At 45.3% G+C, this 18,918-nt stretch overlaps 1 protein-coding gene across 3 annotated transcripts in view; it reads left to right on the top strand.

The window, feature by feature from the left end:
- Positions 1-10,393: 10,393 nt before the first annotated feature.
- The window catches only part of LOC126529666 (muscle calcium channel subunit alpha-1-like), a 607,411-nt gene continuing 598,886 nt past the window's right edge, over positions 10,394-18,918 (top strand). For all 3 annotated transcript variants that reach the window (XM_055069938.1, XM_050177179.2, XM_055069937.1), the window contains exon 1: positions 10,394-10,779. In XM_055069938.1, the coding sequence (XP_054925913.1) occupies positions 10,758-10,779 (22 nt within the window). In that variant the 5' untranslated portion in view covers positions 10,394-10,757. The remainder of the gene's footprint in view (positions 10,780-18,918) is intronic.

Below are 18,918 nucleotides of genomic sequence, written 5' to 3'. Positions count from 1 at the left end.
TTTGACCTGACTTTAACCTTACTCAACTCGTTCATGTGCCGACTCGTACAACCACAATATCTTCCAGCATTCTGGATTTACTATTTACTACCATTCCAAAGTTAGTTTATCAGTTAACTAATTACCTGCCAGGACTAAGCGATCAATCATTGATTCATTTTACCTTAAAATCACGACACAGAAACACGAAAAAACATAAGGTAATACGAGACTACAACATAGCTGATACAAGTGCAATAATAGCTCAGTTAGAATTAATTACAGAAGGCTATATCAGCAACTATTCCGTAGAAGAAAACTTCCGTAGAAGAAAACTGGACCCTGTATAAAGAAAAATATTCGATATCTGGTTGAACGATATATCCCGAAAAAGAAAACCATGTACAATCCCCGGTCACCTTGTTTAAACTCTTCTTCAAAGCGCCTATCAAATTAAAATAAAAGAATGTTCATCGCGCAGTGGCGAACTAACAATATTGATACTGGGCGGCATATCAGCGAGTTCGTAAAGAATATACATGCGGGATGCAGTGCGCAAAGGATTATTTTCTTAACAACACCCTGCCTTCGGTACTTCAAACTAACCCTCGCAAATTTCGGAGCATTATCAGTGGTTCAACAACACGAGTCAAACTGTTATCTGATAGCGATGATACTATCTTTCTGCTTAGCCAGTCTTACACAGTCTTAAAAAATACATTTGTTTATTTCTTCAGTATATCCGCTCCTGCATTGTTACCACCTTTACCTGACCAACACTTTCCCCCTGTGGATCCCATTGTTATAGATTGGGTTGGTGTTACCAAGCTCATTGATAATCTGAATATCTCTTCCGCTGGTGCGGACCTACTCAACTCAAAGACGTTAAAAATAACTGGAGTGTACTCAACAATCATTCTCTCAAAACTTTTTGAGCAATCTTTACAGTGTTCCACATTGTCCAGCGACTGGAAAGTGGGGAAGGTGATCCCTATCTTCAAATCAGGCGATGCTCATTCAGCGGATAACTATCGTCCGATCTCACTGACAAGGATCCCACGCAAAATCATAGAACACATCATACATTCGCCGCTAATTGAATTTTTGTACAACAATTCTTTCTTTAATAACTCTCAACATGGATTTAGGAAAACTCTTTCATGCGAGACCCAACTATTAACGTTTACTAGTGATCTCTTTATAGCTACTGACCACGGTTTCGAGATTGCATTTCCCTCGATCTCGCGAAGGCGTTTGACTTTCTACCTCATAATTTACTCCTTTTCAAGCTTTGTAAACCTAATACTGATACTAGCGTATTTAACTGGATTAACTACTTTCTTTCAAACCGAACCATATATCTAACTACTAAGGATTATTTATTTATTTCACGTACTTTCAAGGCCCGAAGGCGTTACAGAAAGGAGTGGAGTCAAAACAAGAAGTAATGCAATAAAAATACGAAAAAAATGTATTAACAAAAATATTAACAAAAGGCATTCTGAACAGCCGTCTTTAAGTTGGTAGAGTGAGTGCGATTGATGCAGGAAGGCGATTCGAGTCCGTGCTTGTCCTAGGGTTGAACGAGTCACTGTACCGGTTTGTACGGCACAATGGCACCCATATTTTAAGGCTGTGGTGAGTGGGGGCCGTAATATAAGATGGAGGGGCAAGAAAGGTTTCTTTTAAAAGGGGATTCAAGTGAAAAACTTTGTGAAGAAGGGAGAGACGGGAAGATTTGCGGCGTGACGAAAGATCAGGTAAGTTAAGAGTTCGTTTCATTGAAGAGATACTTGCATAGCGAGAATAATTGCATAAGACAAAGAGTGCACCGCGGTTTTGAATACTTTCAAGAGTAGAAACTAATGAAGACTGAGTCGGATCCCAAATGGCTGAAGCATACTCCAATTTGGAGCGAACTAAAGTTTTGTAAAGAGTTAGCTTCAGGGAAGAAGGGCAGAGCTAAAATTACGGCACAAGTAACGAAGCATGCGGTTAGCGTTTTTAGTAACATAGTCAATATGCGAGTGCCAAGAAAGGTTATTTGATATGTGAAGGCCGAGATACTTGTAAGAGGTAACTGACGTCACAGGCGCATTATTAATAAAGTACGTGTGCATGGCAGTGTTACGAGATATACGCATGGCCTTGCATTTATCTGAATTTAGTTGCATGCACCAATTAGAACACCACTCAGTTACGCGGTTAAGGTCATCCTGCAACTCTTGGGAATCTGAAGGATTAGTAATTTTACGGTAAAGAACACAGTCATCCGTGAAAAGCTTTATGGAAGAGGAAAGAACGCAGTTCGGGAGATCGTTAATTAAGATTCGAAAGAGAAGTGGACCCAGGACTGAGCCTTGAGGAACACCTGCTGGTACATTAGAAAACCGAGAATTACTGTTATTAGCGTTTACAAACTGCGTCCTGTTAGAAAGAATTTTTTTTTTATCCACTCGAGTAGATTTACGTCCAAGTTAAGTTCAGTCAGCTTAAGCAGAAGTAAATCATGGCTCACAGAGTCAAAGGCTTTGGCAAAATAAAAAAATACGCAGTCAATGTCGGTACCAAGATCAGAAGTTGCAAAGAGATCGTTAGTACATGATAAGAGCTGTGTTTCACAGGAAAAGAACTTACGGAAACCATGTTGACAGGGGTTGAAAAAGGAGTTTGATTCTAAAAACTCAGCCAAATGCGAATATATTATATGCTCGAGAATTTTACATGAAATGTTTGTTTGTGAGATAGGCCTGTAATTGCTGGGTAAGTGTTTGTTACCTTATTTATGAACTATAATCACCTTTCCCACGCACAGTCATGTGGTACAACAGACTGCGGTAATGACTGAGTGAAAATGTGCGACAAAATAACAGCAAAAAATACATTAGTACACTTCAAAATTTTTGAATTCAGGCAGTCTGGGCCGGCAGAGGAGGATGTTTTTTTATTGTTAATTAGGCAGCTGACACCAACCCAATCTATAGAGATTGAATCCATGGGCGAAAAACCAGAATTGGATACAAGCGGTAACCTATGTGGCATTGCGGTAACACGAGAAGAAAACACATCATTAAATACATTACAGCATTCTTCAGGAACAACAGGTTCATCATTGGGGTATGTCAATTGGATTATTTTGCTTGGTGTACCGTTCACTATGGTCTAGAATTTAGGAGGGTTAGTTTGCAATATAGACGGAAGTTTAACAGAATAAAAATGCTGTTTCGCACTAGCGGCGGCTGCGTTGTAGTCACTTTCAGTGCGGTAGTAAGCGGCCCAAGTAACGTCACTGCGTAAAGCTTTTGCGCGACGAAACAACAGTTTTTTTGTTACGTAGTTGCTTCTTTCTTCGACTTCGACTTGACTTCTTCTACTCTTTCTTCTGTTACGTCCGGCGTACCACAGGGGTCGGTACTGGGCGCTTTGTTGTTTCTTGTATATATTAACGATCTTCCTGACAGTGTTGTTTTTTCAGGAATCAAGCTTTTTGCAGACGATTGCGTAATCTGCCAGAACACAACAGACTCATATGATTCACTAAATATCCTAAAAGATCTCGACCAATTATCTCTATGGTGTGACAAAAGGCGTATGCAGTTAAACATTAATAAATGTAAAACCATCAGAATAACCCGGCGCCTTCACGGCACAAACTAAACTTATTACCTTAAAGGAGCCCCCTTGAATTCCGTTGACTCGTACAAATACCTTGGCATTAGTATCACTAGCGACCTATCAGGAACATGAGCGCTGATTACGTTACCCGCAATGCTAACCGTAATCTTGACCACCTGCGCCGTAACTTCCCAAAGTGCCGTCTTTCTTTAAACTAATTCTGCATAAAACTTTTAGTCCGTACAAAACTAGAATATGCATGTAGCATCTGGCACCCCAGTCAATCCATTCTAATCGCTGCCCTCGAATCTGTTCAGAATCGCGCAGCCCGGTTTATTTAGCCAAATTATTCCCGCTGCGCTTCTGTAGTCACAATGAAGAACACACTAGACCTGCCCGGCATGTCCTTACGTCGTAAATGCACCGGTATCTGCCTTTTTCACAATATTTGTCATGAAAATGAAGTGTTAAAAAGCTACATTTTTCTTCAACCAACGACCATTTCATCGCGTGTGGACTACAGGTTTAAGGTTGGTGTACCATTTTGCCGAACTAACTTGTAGTATAATGATTCTATCGTCCCCGAAACCAGCGCAGAATGGAACCACCTTTCTGTCTCCATCGCTGCCATTATTTACACTAACTTCCATTCAAGATAACTTATTTTGTTAATTTGTACGTTCATAAATTGGATTATTGCACACTTGTAATGTATTAACCACTTCTTTCTGTAATGCCTCCGGGCTCTGAAAGTATTTGTAATAGATAACTAACTAACTAACTAACTAACTAACTAACTAACTAACTAACTAACTAACTAACTAACTAACTAACTAACTAACTAACTAACTAACTAACTAACTAACTAACTAGCTAACTAACTAACTAACTAACTAACTAACTAACTAACTAAATAAATAAATAAATAAGTACTATGAGAAATGTATTGAACTTTTAAAAATAAGTCGTGTTGTATCGAATTATAGGGCTTTCAGTGTATCATTGGTATTGCTTTTTTTTAGCTGAAGAGAAGGCCGAGCATGATGTACCAAATACGACATGTATCAAAATTACGTGAACTACATTTGAAGCGGTTTCTGTAGAAAAAAGTTGGTTATGATGTGTGTCACTTGAAGCCACGTTTATGCTATGAATAGGAGACTTGAAAAACTCAAGCAACGGAGGTAACTATGTTGTAAACTGTAAATTTATAGGCTGCTATGTTCTATTGGATAGAAAGCTGCCCCTTATCGGACACGGACTTGCTGCCTGACATGCGCATTGTACCACTTCAAGATTTTCCTGCGACAGTGACGTCACCAGCATGGCTTATAACAGACTGTCCTCAGCGATACTTCGGCAGTGGGCTCGGCGAGGCGACGGGGATCATGTCTCCAATGCAACGTTTCCTGCTTTCTGTCCAGGTTGGTAGTGTCTGTCTGTACAGAAGTGACGAGGGGTGTCTTGTAGATGTGCCGAGCCCACATATGGTTTTGAGCATCGCTTCTGAGTGCTTCTGTACATTGATACTACTGCTTTGCGGAGATATTGAGCAAAACCCTGGTCCCGGTCCCTCTGTGCCAGAACTGCTTAAGCAACTTGTTGAAGGTCAGCAAGCTATACGCAGTGACCTCGCCAATGTGATTACTAGGCTAGAACAGACAGAAAAAACTCTCGCAAACTTTGGCATGCGCGTGAACTAACTAGACAAAAAGATGAATGAAATATCTGCAATGACGCAAGAAATTGAGCACCTACATGAAACATGGCAATAGTCCAGGAAACACTGAAATCGCAGACAGCAAGATCAGTTGACCAAGAGGATAAACGTCGAAGGAACAACTTGATTGTGTTTGGCATCAAAAAAGACGAAATGAGACTGAAGAAACATTGCGTCATAAGGTTATTGACGAAATTTTCCACCATAAACTTGGACTTACCTGTTCTTAAGTGGCGCGTATTCACCGGTTAGATCGCCGAGCTGCGAATTCACCAGTTATCTTGTATTTTCAGGATTACTTTGAAAAACAGGACGTTTGGCGCAACGTTGGAAAGCTAAAGGGAACCGGCGTGTCTGCCCAAAATGACTATTCTGCTAAAACAGCCAAAAAGCGTAAATTATTTTGGCATAGTGCAAAAAATGAAAGCAATAGTGGCAAGAAGGTTTCCCTTATTCACGACAAACTGCGAATCGATAACACCTACTGCGTGTGGGATGATGCATCGAGTACACGGGTGCCAGCACCTATGAGGAGAGGTGATAGCTCTGAAAGATAGCGGTTGCAGGACCAAGCACAAGAACTACGGCTATTGTCTCTAAATGCCAGAAGTATTAAGAATAAAACTAACGCCCTTGAACTACTGCTCCTTTCCTATGACCCGCACATTCTTGTTCTTTCAGAAACATGGCTACATGATCAAATAAGTAATGATGAAATTATTCCCCCTGGCTATCATGTTTTTAGAAGGGATCGTGGTTCAAGGGGTGGGGGTGTCGCAGTTATTGTGAAGTCGTTTGTTCAGGTCACTGTTCGTGACCAAATTCCGCAGCACGAAAGCCTGTTTTTAAACCTGTCATGTTGGGGCTTGACCTTCTTATTATGCGCGGTATATCGTGCTCCTGATTCTCCATTAACATTCCTTGAAAGCTTATATAACCACTTCTTAACCAAGCGTTAAAACAATGTGATTATGACGGGGGATTTCAATCTACCAGGCTTGGACTGGAGGAGTTTAGCTTACGGGAGCTGTGCCTCTGGTGATGTAATTATGGACATCATGTTAGCTTTAAACCTTAACGAAATTGTGCGTGACTGTACCCGTAAAAATGCTGTGTTAGATTTGTTCTTTGTCAGTGAATTGTTCTCTAATGGTGAACTCAGAGTTGAGCCTGGTATTTCTGATCACTATTTCCCTTTTTTTTTTTCTTGTCGTACTAATTGCGTTGATAGTACTCGAAATTTGTCTGTTGCCTACGTCCATGATTTTGACCGCGCTGACGACGCTTCTATTATTGATTATTTGGATGAGGTACTGCTGCGTACTAATGTGGGTGATGTACACAGCTTATGGGAACGCCACAAGGAAGGCATATTATTTTCTATCACAAATTTTGTACCTCAACGGAGAGTGAAAAATAAGCGTCGAAACCCTTGGGTGAGTCGTGATATTATTCATTTGAAGCGGAGACTTCAACGTCTTAGGCTACATCATTCTACATCTCCTCAGTATTTACAGAATTTAAAACATGAATTAGCACAGAAACTGTCCACTTCGAAATCCCATTATTTTAAGGTTACTCTTCCTTCATTCATAAAAGCAGATCCCTGCAAGTTTTGGAATTACCTTGGCCTTCAAAAAGAGGTCATAAAAGAAATTAAAAGTGTTGGTGGGAACCTCGTTACCAAGGAGAAGGAAATAGCTCAACTCTTCAATGGATACTTTCAAACTGTTTTGGGTGGCCTTTCAAATATGGTTTCTGATGCAACGAAACAATCCATCGATCCTAGCGAGGTTCCTGTCATTACCACAGAAGGGGTTTTGTCGTTGCTTCGTAAAATAAATATTCGGAAAAGTCATGGTCTTGATGGCATTCCAAATGTTTTTTTAAAGCGTTATGCCGACCAGATCTCGTAGCATCTTGCTAAAATTTTCACTTTATCTCTGCAAACGAGTGAGTTGCCTAAGGATTGGAGGAAGGCTCGTGTTATACCGATCTATAAAAAAGGGGATAAGTTACTCGTGTCTAATTACCGACCGGTATCAATTATTTCTACATCCTGCAAACTCCTAGAGCACATCGTGGCCCGATTTATAAATGACTTTTTAAAGGAAAAGGACATCCTATCACCTTTTCAGCATGGTTTCAGGAAGGGCATGTCAACCACTACTCAACTAATTACGACGGCTCATGAATTTTTCAGCGTACTGGATAACTCGGGACATATCGATGTTCTTTTTCTGGATATGGCGAAAGCTTTTGACAAGGTACCGCATTCAAAGCTTCTTTATAAATTGCAGTTGATCGGTCTTCCGCTGTATCTTGTAGAATGGGTCAGAGCATACTTAAGTGGTAGAACGCAGTCTGTTGATGTGAATGGCGCCGTTTCTGAATCGCTTGCTGTTACTTCCGGTGTTCCTCAAGGTAGTGTGTTAGAACCTTTGCTGTTTTTAATATATATAAATTATTTAGTAAATGTAATTCCACGGTCAGTGTCAGTAAGATTTTTCGCAGATGACTGTGTTGTATATAAAGAAATAACATCAATAGAAGACCATAAATTGCTCCAAGAATCTTTGCTTAAAATATTGTTACGCATGAAGAAAACGAAGAACGGTGAACGTGCTTGCGATTCCGAGTGGGGGAAGGAAGAAGAGAACGACGCTGAGTTGATCAACCAGCTGGCCGCTCTTGCGCTCACCTTCGCGACTTAAAGTAAACGGTCCCCTTCATCCGTAAGGGTTATAAACGGTCTCCTTCGCGCGTAACAATATGTCACTGGTGTGAAGAATGGAATATGGATTTAAACATTGATAAAAGTGTACTTCTGCGAGTTACGCGAGAAAGAAATATTAGCTGTTACCAATATTGCTTCCACGACAGTCACATTAGCGAGGTCTCACAATATAAATACCTAGGAATAGCTCTTAACAACCGATTAACCTGGGGCACTCATATCTCTGAGATCTGTTCAACTGCATTCTCGAAGCTCTGTTGCTTGAGAAAATTAAGACATACTCCTAGCCATATTAAGCTCTTGGCTTATAAAACTTTAATCAGGTCCAAACTTGAATACTCGTCCGTAATTTGGGACCCCCACACTAAGAAAGACAGACATCTATCAATTAGAGCTCGTTCAGAGAAAGGCAGTATGTTTCGTTTTTCATAAATACAGAAGGTCAGACTCCCCAACACAACTTATGAAGGACAATAATATCCCGTTGCTTAGTACACGTAGAAAACTGAACCGCATTTCTTTCCTTCATAAAATTTTGGCAGGAAAGCTGAGCATTGCTCCCCACTCATTCCTCAGGCACTCCACTACTCGAAGGACCCGACATTATACTGAACACTCATTACAGCCTATATTTGCTAAAACAAACTCATTCAAGCACAGTTTTTCCCCTCAAACAATAGCTGATTGGAACGCGCTTCCTGAATCAATTTTTTGCTCTCGTGACGTGAAACAGGCCCTTCAAACTTTGTTTCTTTAGTAGAAAGTAAACAATTTCAATGTTCATTCTTCTCGTTTCTGCTCTGTCATATTTTAATTTTTGATTCGCTTGTATGTCACATGCAAGCTAATCTATTTTTTGTGTGCATGTGCGTGTTGTTATGATTTTGTTTTCATGCCCATCCTGCTTGGGCCAATCTGGCCTGCAGTATTGTGAAATAAAAAAATGATAAATTTCAATTGACGATATTGTAACGTGAGAGAGAGAAAATACAGAAGACAGGGATGTTAACCAGGAAAGCGTCTGTTTGGTTACCCTTCTTTGGGGAAAGGGAAAAGGAGAATAGAGCATAAAGCAAGGTCCTAATTTACAGAAGTACGCGATATCTACTTGTTGTTGCTAGAATGGAATTTTCAATTTTACAGCCTCTTTCTACCTTGAATATTATTTTGAGCGCGTAAAAAGTGAAAAAATGAAAGGTCTAGTCGAAGCAGTCGTTAAAATATGCTTGGTTTTCAATTTCGACAGAAGGGACTGGAACCAGCGGAGCGATTCTCTAAAGGTAACAGCGAGTGTTTAGTATCACTCATGATCCACCGAGGACCGCCCGAAGAAGAATTCAGCGCTTGTCATCGAACACTCGTACGAGCTCGCATACTCCTGCACCGGTAAACGTCAGTGACGGCCCTCTTCTAATCAAAGCTCAGTGAATATAGCCGTTCCACCCTTTCGCAGTAGCCGAGAAAGCGTGAGAAGAAAACCAATCCTCATTGGCATGATCGGTACGCCGTCGTCTGCTCAGTGTTGCCTTCCCTTCTGGCGCACGTCGCTCGAGAAAGAGAGCGCCGCAGCATCAGATGGGAATCCCCTTTCCCCGTTATTCCGTGCCCCCCCCCTCTCTCTCTCTCTCTCTTGCGTCCCAAAAGATGAGCAGGGCTATGCGAGGCAGTGGTGCGAAACTCCTAACTGCGTGCGCGAGGACGCAGTGGACTACCGGCTAAAATGCGTGCGTCGCGTCGCTAGGCGGCTGTATTTGAAGACTCCCGCATACGTTGCACGCATGCCCTGTTTTCCCTGTTTTGTTTCTCTCAAAAGCCTCAAGGTAGCGCCACAGCGAGCATCTTGTTGGTGGTGAGGCAGGAAAATATCCGATGGCGCACGCCTTTCAAGCTCTCAGTAAAACTTCAGGACGCGCATCGCTTTCTGAACTCCTGTGGACGAAAACGCGGTGTGTATGTATGCAGACAAAAAAGGGCGAATGATTAACGTTGGTAGAATTATCATAGCTACCGCTGTTCCAGAGAATAATTTCCGACACTCGCTGTCTCGAAGGCAGCGTTCTTGGCTTTCGGGAAGAGAGAGCTCAGCGACAGCGCCCCGAGTATAGTTCGATCTTCGAACGCGCCCTTTGATCTGCTCTTCGCCGGGGCTCTAACCGCGGCCTAAACTATTATCACCGCGCCGTCTCGTGCGGCGTCCGCCGGCCTTCCCCTCTCCCCGGGCTTCCCTACGGGGGAAGCCGAGGGACGAGCAGCCGGGAAGAGCGACCGGGGCGCCACCCGACGTCACGTCCGGCACGCGGCTCGCGCCCGCTGCCACCGCGGGTCGGCGCGTCGATCGGCGAGCGCCGGGAGAGGAGCTGTCGGCCCGGAGCGATCCGCTGGCCCGGGGCCCCCCGATGGCCGCAGTGGTGCGATCACCGGTCCGCGTTGTGACGCCTCCCGCATTGTCGTTCGTTCTCGCTGCCGTGCCGCCGCCACGGCCCGCGTTTGTGGCCCGTCCGCCGCCGAAGGAGGCCGCGCAGTGAGGAGTGGTAGCCGCACAGCGCCGGCAGAAGGCGGCCCTCGGCGGCGGAGGACATGGGCGCCGGGCGCCGCGTCGCAGCCGCCGCCCCGACTGGGACGCCGCCGTCGCCGCTGCCGCTGCTGCTGCACGGGAAGAGGGCCGCCGCGGGCCCGCGCTGCTGAGCCCACGACGTCGCCGGACCCATGTCGGACCCCGACGACACAGGTCAGCACACGCGCTCCCGGCGGGTACCGACGGCGGCGGAGGAGATCGGGAAGTGATAGCGGGCCTCGATGCTCAGTGTGACGGCGCCGGCAACTTCTCCAGTGACTACGGCACGTGCACTGGAAGCCCTGGGTAGTCCTCCAAGACTCGGCGTCGCCCAGTCGCCATCGTCGCTAGTACTTCTCGATCTCCGCCGCTGTCGCGGGACCTGTCTGTAGTGCCCCCTCCATCGTTCTTCCTCACGGCTGTAGCGACAACGCGTGGAGACTCGTTCGAGCGCGCCCCTTTCTACAGCGCCAATAAGAGGGGCCACTCTATCGGTTCACCAGGTTGAGCATGCCTACGAGCGGCGGCCATAGACAGCCGACTTCTATTTAGCGCGGCCTGGAACGTGATGGTGGTGACGCGTTAGGAAGTCGCAGCTAATGATCTCTTGAAGGTGGCTTCCATTTGCTGCCCGTTGCACCTACCAAGCTTGGGCTGTCGGCATGCGCGCCCTCATTTCTGGTCTGGGAATAAGCCTTTGCAAATGCCCTTAAGCCTCGCTTAAATGCTCGCCCGGGAGTACTACTTTCTTAGTGAGTTCTTGCTAATACTGCGCTATAGCGCTCCTTATTGCGTAGTCCCCCCCACCACCGCCATTGATTGTCACTTTACGTCCATGTGTCGTCAGCCCAGAGATATATTTACACGTCGTCTCTCTCCTCCTGGTGCGATTCTTGTTTGTAGCAGCGCCGTTGAGTGCACAGCGTTTGTGCTGCTATTCCATGTCGCCGAAGCAAGAAATACTAATGTGGCATTGCCCTGAATAGGACAAATCAAGCGCTGCCGTAGCACGAAAAGTGGAGGAAAGTACATGAAAGGGAAAAATTGTCATCCTGCTGAATTGTAGCGCGGAGCTACAAAGGAAACTGAGTAACCCCTATCAGCAAGTCCGAGAAACCCGTATTGGTTCCTTTTGTAGCTTTGGCTGCAATTCAGGTGGACGACAATTTCTTCCTTTCGTGCAAAGAGCCTCGGCTAAACGCAGCCTCATCGGTGAGAATCTTGGAGTTAACTTTTAGGTGAGCAGGTCAGCACATTCCTGATCATGTCCGCAAGTGAATCTCAGGTTTACGCTGACATCAATCGTTTCACTTTTGATATGGCCTGATAATATACGTTCAAACCTCAGCACGCGTTGGTGGCTCGTACTGGTTCACTGCAGTAAGGGTCGTCTCAAGGCTTGTGTAACGAGCATGCTGTTCCTCCGGCAGTTTCACGCCTCAAACTTTCAGTGAGCATGCAGTTAACGTAATTGATTGGTTTAATTGCAATACAGTTGGAACTGTTGGAAGTTATAATTGTCAACAAACAACTTTGGGAACGCTTCGTGAATTGCGAGTTGACGCCCTTTTGGTGTGGTACGTGTAGCGGTGATGGTGTGAATAGTTGGTTTCTTATGATAAACTTGGCAACTTGCGCTGCCAATGTTCCTGCAAAATTGAATGTCGTACAATGACGCACAAATAAAGCAATGGGGAATATTGTTTTTATCGCTGATGCTAGTCCTACTGCACTAACTAGGGAACGTTTGTCCGTTCTCGTTCGCAAACAAAAATACGAGTGTATTAGAAACGTCACAGGCTCGATGAGCCTTACTTTACTCCAGTGGTCCTTGCGGCCATTGCAGAACGGAGTTTATGCTAGTTAGTGCGCCCTGAGATGCACGTCACAAATAATAAATGACATGGCCTCTTTTGATTATTTTTACATTTTTTTGCGCCTTTGTTCCTTTGTCCGCCACGACAAGTGCAGATGTCGTCTAGCCGCGGTGTCCCCAGAACCCTGCCGTTGGCGTAACAGATAATTAACGCCGTATGCAGGAGAACAGGACGCCGCCGCTTCAAAACACACGCGGTATTGCATACACCCTGCTCCGTTTTCAGGGCGCGCTCACAGAGGCGGATGCAGCGCACTCAATTTTGTCTGCGCTGAAGTACCGATATGTCTCGAGGGAAGGTGGAAGTGGAAGAGGGGAGGGATCTTTCAGGTCACCTCCCCCCCCCCTCCCCCCCTTCGCTGGATCCGGCGGTTTACTTTCGGTGCGCTATGACTGGACACGGAGAGCGCTGTAGGAACCATCGCGTCGGACTTCAGGCGCCGTGCATATTTACGCAGTAAAGAATCACATAGATGGTCTTTTCGCAGCACCTTATCGAGGAAGCGAAAGGGCCTAGAAAGTGCAACAGTCGCGAAGCCAGTGTAGACTATGGTTTTGCGTCGGGAGAGCGCAAACTCGACACAGCGTCCGTGAAAATGCGACAACCACGCACGACGAAACGAGCTTATGCAGCATGCTGCTGTGCATACTTTATGCCATTCTCCGCGATGTTCGTTGAAAGGACAAACGGAGTGAAGAGGTGCGCAGACGACCAATATGACAATAGTAATTTATGCTTCGTTTATAAAAACAAAAACAAAAGCGAAATAATAACGTTGTAGGTTAGTTTTCAATTTAGATCACGTTTTAGGTTTTCAGCGTTTCAGTGCAGAGCTCCGTGGATATGTCTCGCGCCATTCCCAAGGGCATTGCTTCTCCCGCTGTGTCCGACCCATTTCACAGATTTCATCTTTCGCGCGCGGAGTTTCGGCGTAAGCACTCATGGCGGCATGCATATCTACGTTCACCATATGTGCAGTGCACGTCCTTGATGCCGTAGAAGTTACGCACAGAGAGTGAGCTCCGCTTTCCGCTTCCACGTGCTGCGTTTCTGGTTGGGGGTGTCATTGTTTCACCGCACGTTGCTACGTATTTGCCTGCGACAAAACAATCGCGTTGTATAGACATGCTGCGAAGCGACGACATGAGACGTGCGAAGCGGGGGGGGGGGGGGAGGGGGAGGGGCAATAACGTGAGTAGCCGACGCAATATACGTCATACTTTTTCAGAATGAGCCGTTGCTCTCTTTGATAAACTAGAATGCAGGAAGAGAAAAGTACGGGAGATCATTGCGTGGCAAACTACAACAGCGGAAAAGGGGCAATTCTTTGGAAACTAACAGAAAATGCGTACTGTTGATCCCTTCATGTTCGACTAGACAGGAACATGGACGACTTGAACCCCAGAAACGAATTACCGCTTTTGACAAAGGTTATTGGATTAATACCAAGGATTTCTGTTTATTTGAAACGTGGACGAGAACGAGGTTAGGGTCACCTAGTTCATACCTACTATAAACGCGTGCATGACTAATTGGCATGCGTAAAGTCAGATCATAGCGACGTTTTCAGCAAGTTTTAGACTAGTGGATTCTTTGGGAAAATCCGCACCGCACAGAAATGTTTGAAATAAAGCTTGAACGAGTCATTGTAGCTGTTGTTCCTGTCCACGGTATATTTTAGTGCTCCTACATCGAAAAATAAGAAAATAAAAATGAGCACGACGCGCACTACCGACACAGCGTTTTCGGCGAGGAGCTGTCCGGTATGTCTTTTCGGCTGAGCAGATATACCCATGAAATATTTTTCTTCCACTGCCGCCACATACATGCAGGGCCACCGAAAGGAAGTAAAGTTGTTTCCATAAGCGATAATTATTGTTGGAACCAAACACGTGCTTCCGTAACTTTTCATCGAGACGATTGCAAAACGCACACACGCTTACGACAACCCCTGCGGTTGCAGCCTTCAAGGCAGCCTCACGTGTCGCTTTGCTAAAGCCGTGCCACAGCAGTGTGGAGGGACGGCGTCATTTTACATACACGCGCACATAGTTTGTTATCATTTTCCTTTTTTTGGCCCCTTTTCACTGGCCAACCGCCTGTTACAGTTGTCGCCCGGCGCTAGACGTGCACTCTTTGTATCAGAACTTTCTCCAATGTTGTCGGCTTTACGAGGGCTCGGTGTCGCACTTACCTCAGGCTGTTAATGCTGTCGCGTTAGGCTCACCTGTGGCACTCACCAAGTCGACGCCCTTCCTCGTTTGAACTGTCTGTCGTCGTCCCACGTGCAACACGTGTGGCCGTGACGACACGTTCGACCACCTTTTCTCTGTCTGTCCACAACACTACAAGGCCGAGAGGCAAGTGATGTGCAAACTTCTGGAGAAAGTGGACTATCGTCCACCGTCGGAGAAAAAATGTTCAGGGTCAGTGCTCCCAAAGGAACTCCACCCACAAGGCCACATTGGCACTACTAGGTCTACTGGCCTTCGTGATACAAGGGGTGTTCCAAATTAATGTTTATGGTTTTCTTAAAATTGGCCGCTAAGATATATATATATATATATATATATATATATATATATATATATATATATATATATATATATATCTACGTATATATTTGGGTTCGGGTATATATAGCTCCTGAACAACGCTTTGGAATATGGTGATCGCAGTTAAGATCATGGATCCTGGACATCAATATGGTGCGACGTAATGCTTACGTATTTCTCTCGAATTCACCGCCAAACCACCGCTGAATTTTTATTGCTATTATTGCATTGCATTGCACTTAACTCCGGTGCATGGTAGTTCTGGTACAAAAGCAAATAAATTGTCAGGCACAAGTAAAGGAAAAAATCACACACGGAGAAGCTCATCGACGATCTATTTAACAAAAAGAAAGTCGCCGCTGTTTCACAAAGATTAACCTAATCGGAAAGTATATATTCTTCATGGACGTTCATCACACCTTTCACGACATTTTCTTATCTTGATATCGATCCTTCTTATGGCCCGCCTCTGCAGTGTGCTACGATGGCGAATCTGAAAGTCCTTGCCCTTATTTTTTTATCCAAATTACGGCTGTATGTACGAAGTCAACATATTCATTCCTAGCGGTAGAGCTCTCTTGCCTGGCCTTATCTGCCGGTAGCTTCGCGGCACGGCGCTGCATGCTGTCAGTTGTTGAAAATGGCGGTTGCGCTTCACGCGTCCACGGCCTACGAGCAAAGGAGTGTGATTCGTTATCTATGGAGCAAGGGACGAACGCCCATCGAAATCCGTAGGGAAATGCAGCCCACGTGTGGGGAAAGGTGCTCGCTGTGAGGAGTGCTAGGTGGTGGTGTTGTGAGTTCGCAAGGGCCTGTGAAGTCTTGCGTGACAATGAGCGTTCGGGGAGACCACGTGCGTCGCTGACTGACGGCTCAAATTTAGTTCTGCGATAGGACAAAGAAAATGTCCTAACCAGTGTGGGTACTACGTGGAAAAAACAGTGCAGGGTACGCACATTTGTAATTACCTGTATGTACTTCATTTTGGCTTATATAAAATAGGGAAGAATACCTTCTGATTCGCCCTTGTATATTGACATAGCTTAAGAAGAAAGTTCTGGGAGAAGTCTGATGTATGTGGCTGGGCCCGGACGGGTAGGTACTGTCGGACAACAGACACAAATGCCAGCTATGTGGAACTATGCAAGATACTTTCCAGCAGAAAACAAATGTTAACGTCGCAACAACAACAACACATAACAATTCAGTGGATAAATGCCAGAGAAATCCGTTCGCACTACGTCGCACCTGTTTGAGGTCCCAGACCTATGATTTAAACCGCATTCACCGAATTGCAGTGTTGTTCCGGAGCTCACTCGACATACGTCCTGCCTCTTCCAGGAAGAGAGTGCAACTGACGGTAGTCCGGAGCAGACCACCGTCAGTTGCACTACGTACACATACATACATACATACATACATACATACATACATACATACATACATACATACATACATACATACATACATACATGCATGCATGCATGCATGCATGCATACATACATACATACATACATACATACATACATACATACATACATACATACATACATACATACATGCATACATACTTTCATATATACATAGAGACACAAAGACGTACGCAGTTCTAAGCTGCCTAATCCCGTCTCTACATCTACCACGACACCGGCTTCCCACACCTCACACACATACACTTTTCTTCCACTTTGATATCCCTAATGCTAGCGCATTAAAGAAGGGAAAGAAAAAAGGTCATAACGTTCTGAATGGCTCGGTCAACCTACCAACCTGTTAAGAAACGTTCTAGCGCACCTTGACACTACATTATTCCTCGAAACGATTTTCACATGCCGCCGACAGAAGACATCGCAGCTGAAGGTTACGAAGGGGCTACTTCGGTTTTTGAACGAGACGGGATTGGACAAGCGGCTGTGAGAGTAATATCACGTACCACGGAAAGATTGATGGACTATAACTGACGATGTGTGCGCTGTGCAATGTGCTCTCTCTCTCTCCCTTCCCCATCTTTCATCCCCCCATCCCACTCCCATGTGTAAGGTGGCAAACTGGTTAAGCTAAACTGGTTAACCTCCCTGCCTTTCCTTCTCCACTTCTTCCTTCCGTCCTTCCTTGACGTCGCAGCACACAGGTATGAAGGACGCGTCCCTTGAATTCTTAGGAATGTGCTGCACAGTGAAACCTTGACGATCACTCTGACATTTATCGGCCACCGAAAAAAAGAGAAAAAGAATGTGCGTACCCCACGCATTGTGGGCATCGGTGCCCACGAAGCTATCGTAAGCCAACAAGGCAAGGCGATACATTACTATAACAGACGTGCTGCAAATTCCACTTACGGACCACAAACATTTCAGCCGCCATGGCGTAGCTTGCAGGGCAAGCGAAAATTTCATTCAGCGCTAAAAGGTGTTGAATCACAACACACGACGTGCTCGGACTTGTATACACGTGCCACACCACCAAAGTACGATAAGAGACGAGAAACGAATTTGGGCCGACAAAGCGTCCTGAAAACATCGTCATTGCCAGCTAGGAAAAGGGCACGCTCACTTCATACATGTAAATTATTCCTATGTGGCGCGACTAACGCGCCATCCGTTTGAAAACGCTGGTTTGCACGGAGGAAACTTTAAAGGGCGTGTTATTCCGCATCTTCAAGCATGTGTCCGTGGGCTAATCGTTATACCACCGGGCTCGAACCCAACCATCAGACATTGCTCTCTATACATATATAATCGATAGTGCGCGTTTAGGGTTATATGCGCTCGGCGTTTTATATGAATGCGCAGAAACAGGCAACGGCCGAGCGGAGCGAGCGCGAGCACCAACAACAACCACCGTCTTCTTCTTCGTCTTCTGCTGGCGCCCGTATTTGTCGCTACATTCTATATATACTTATATATATATATATATATATATATGTACATATTTGGGCCTAGAGGCACGTGTGAAGGTCATATGAGCGGCTAAATTGAAACCACATACATACAAACCGCAAAGTGGGAAAAGAGCCAAGGAAAGCTATTGCTTTAAAGAAGGAAAAGCAACAGGAACGGCCGGTTATTGGCGAGCACTTTTCAGGCACATTGAACAACACGCACGAGCCAGGCACAGGCGTCGTTTTTTCCCGTCATGCAAAAGCAAGATATTTATATGCGGATGTCTGGGCGCGCAGAAAAGCAGATGTTTTGTCAGACAATTCAGCATCGTAGTTGTTCTATGTGCATTCGGCACATCGCTGTTTGCGCACGTCCGACAGACTGTTATTCGTGTTACGCGTCTCGCGGTAAAAGAGGGAAAGCGAGAACAGGAAACGGCCGGGGGAGGTCAGCCGTACGAGCTTCCGGTTCGTCACCCTGCACGAGGGGCAAGTGAGGGATAGAAAGAGTGAAAGAGCGAGCAATGCGCTCACGCATGAGGATGCGTAGGAATACGAACTATCCCTCAAGCCGGTGCACTTCAAGAAATGTACTAGCGCGCATATAGTTTTCTTTTCAAACCCTCCCAGACTTTCCTGACCGTGGCGGCTGCTGTCTTGTCGAATAGCTCACACCTAAGAAAAAAGTGCCTCGAATGACATGTCCTGAGGTGAGGATATAATATCGGTCCCACCGGCTCGGCGTCCCGATCCTCCAACCGTTATAACGCCTTTGCGGCAAAGGCGCGAGAAGGAAGTTTCATGGATCAACCGCTTCACGATCGAGTGCTTCGCTGGACATAGATTCCAGGCACAGTGTGCGTTGTGTCTGCATTTCTTTCCCCCGCCAACCACAGTGCCAGTGTTTTTTACTTTAAGAATGGTCTGGTGTCCAGCGGGTTTAGCGTTGTCCAGTGAGGTTGGATGGTCGTACCGAGGACAGGGACGCAAACAAATGCT

The sequence above is a fragment of the Dermacentor andersoni genome, chromosome 9 (genome assembly GCF_023375885.2).
Source record: "Dermacentor andersoni chromosome 9, qqDerAnde1_hic_scaffold, whole genome shotgun sequence".
Classification (NCBI taxonomy): Eukaryota; Metazoa; Arthropoda; class Arachnida; order Ixodida; family Ixodidae; genus Dermacentor; species Dermacentor andersoni.
The sequence above is the reverse complement of the archived record's forward strand: the minus strand, read 5'-3'. Positions and strand labels throughout refer to the sequence as shown.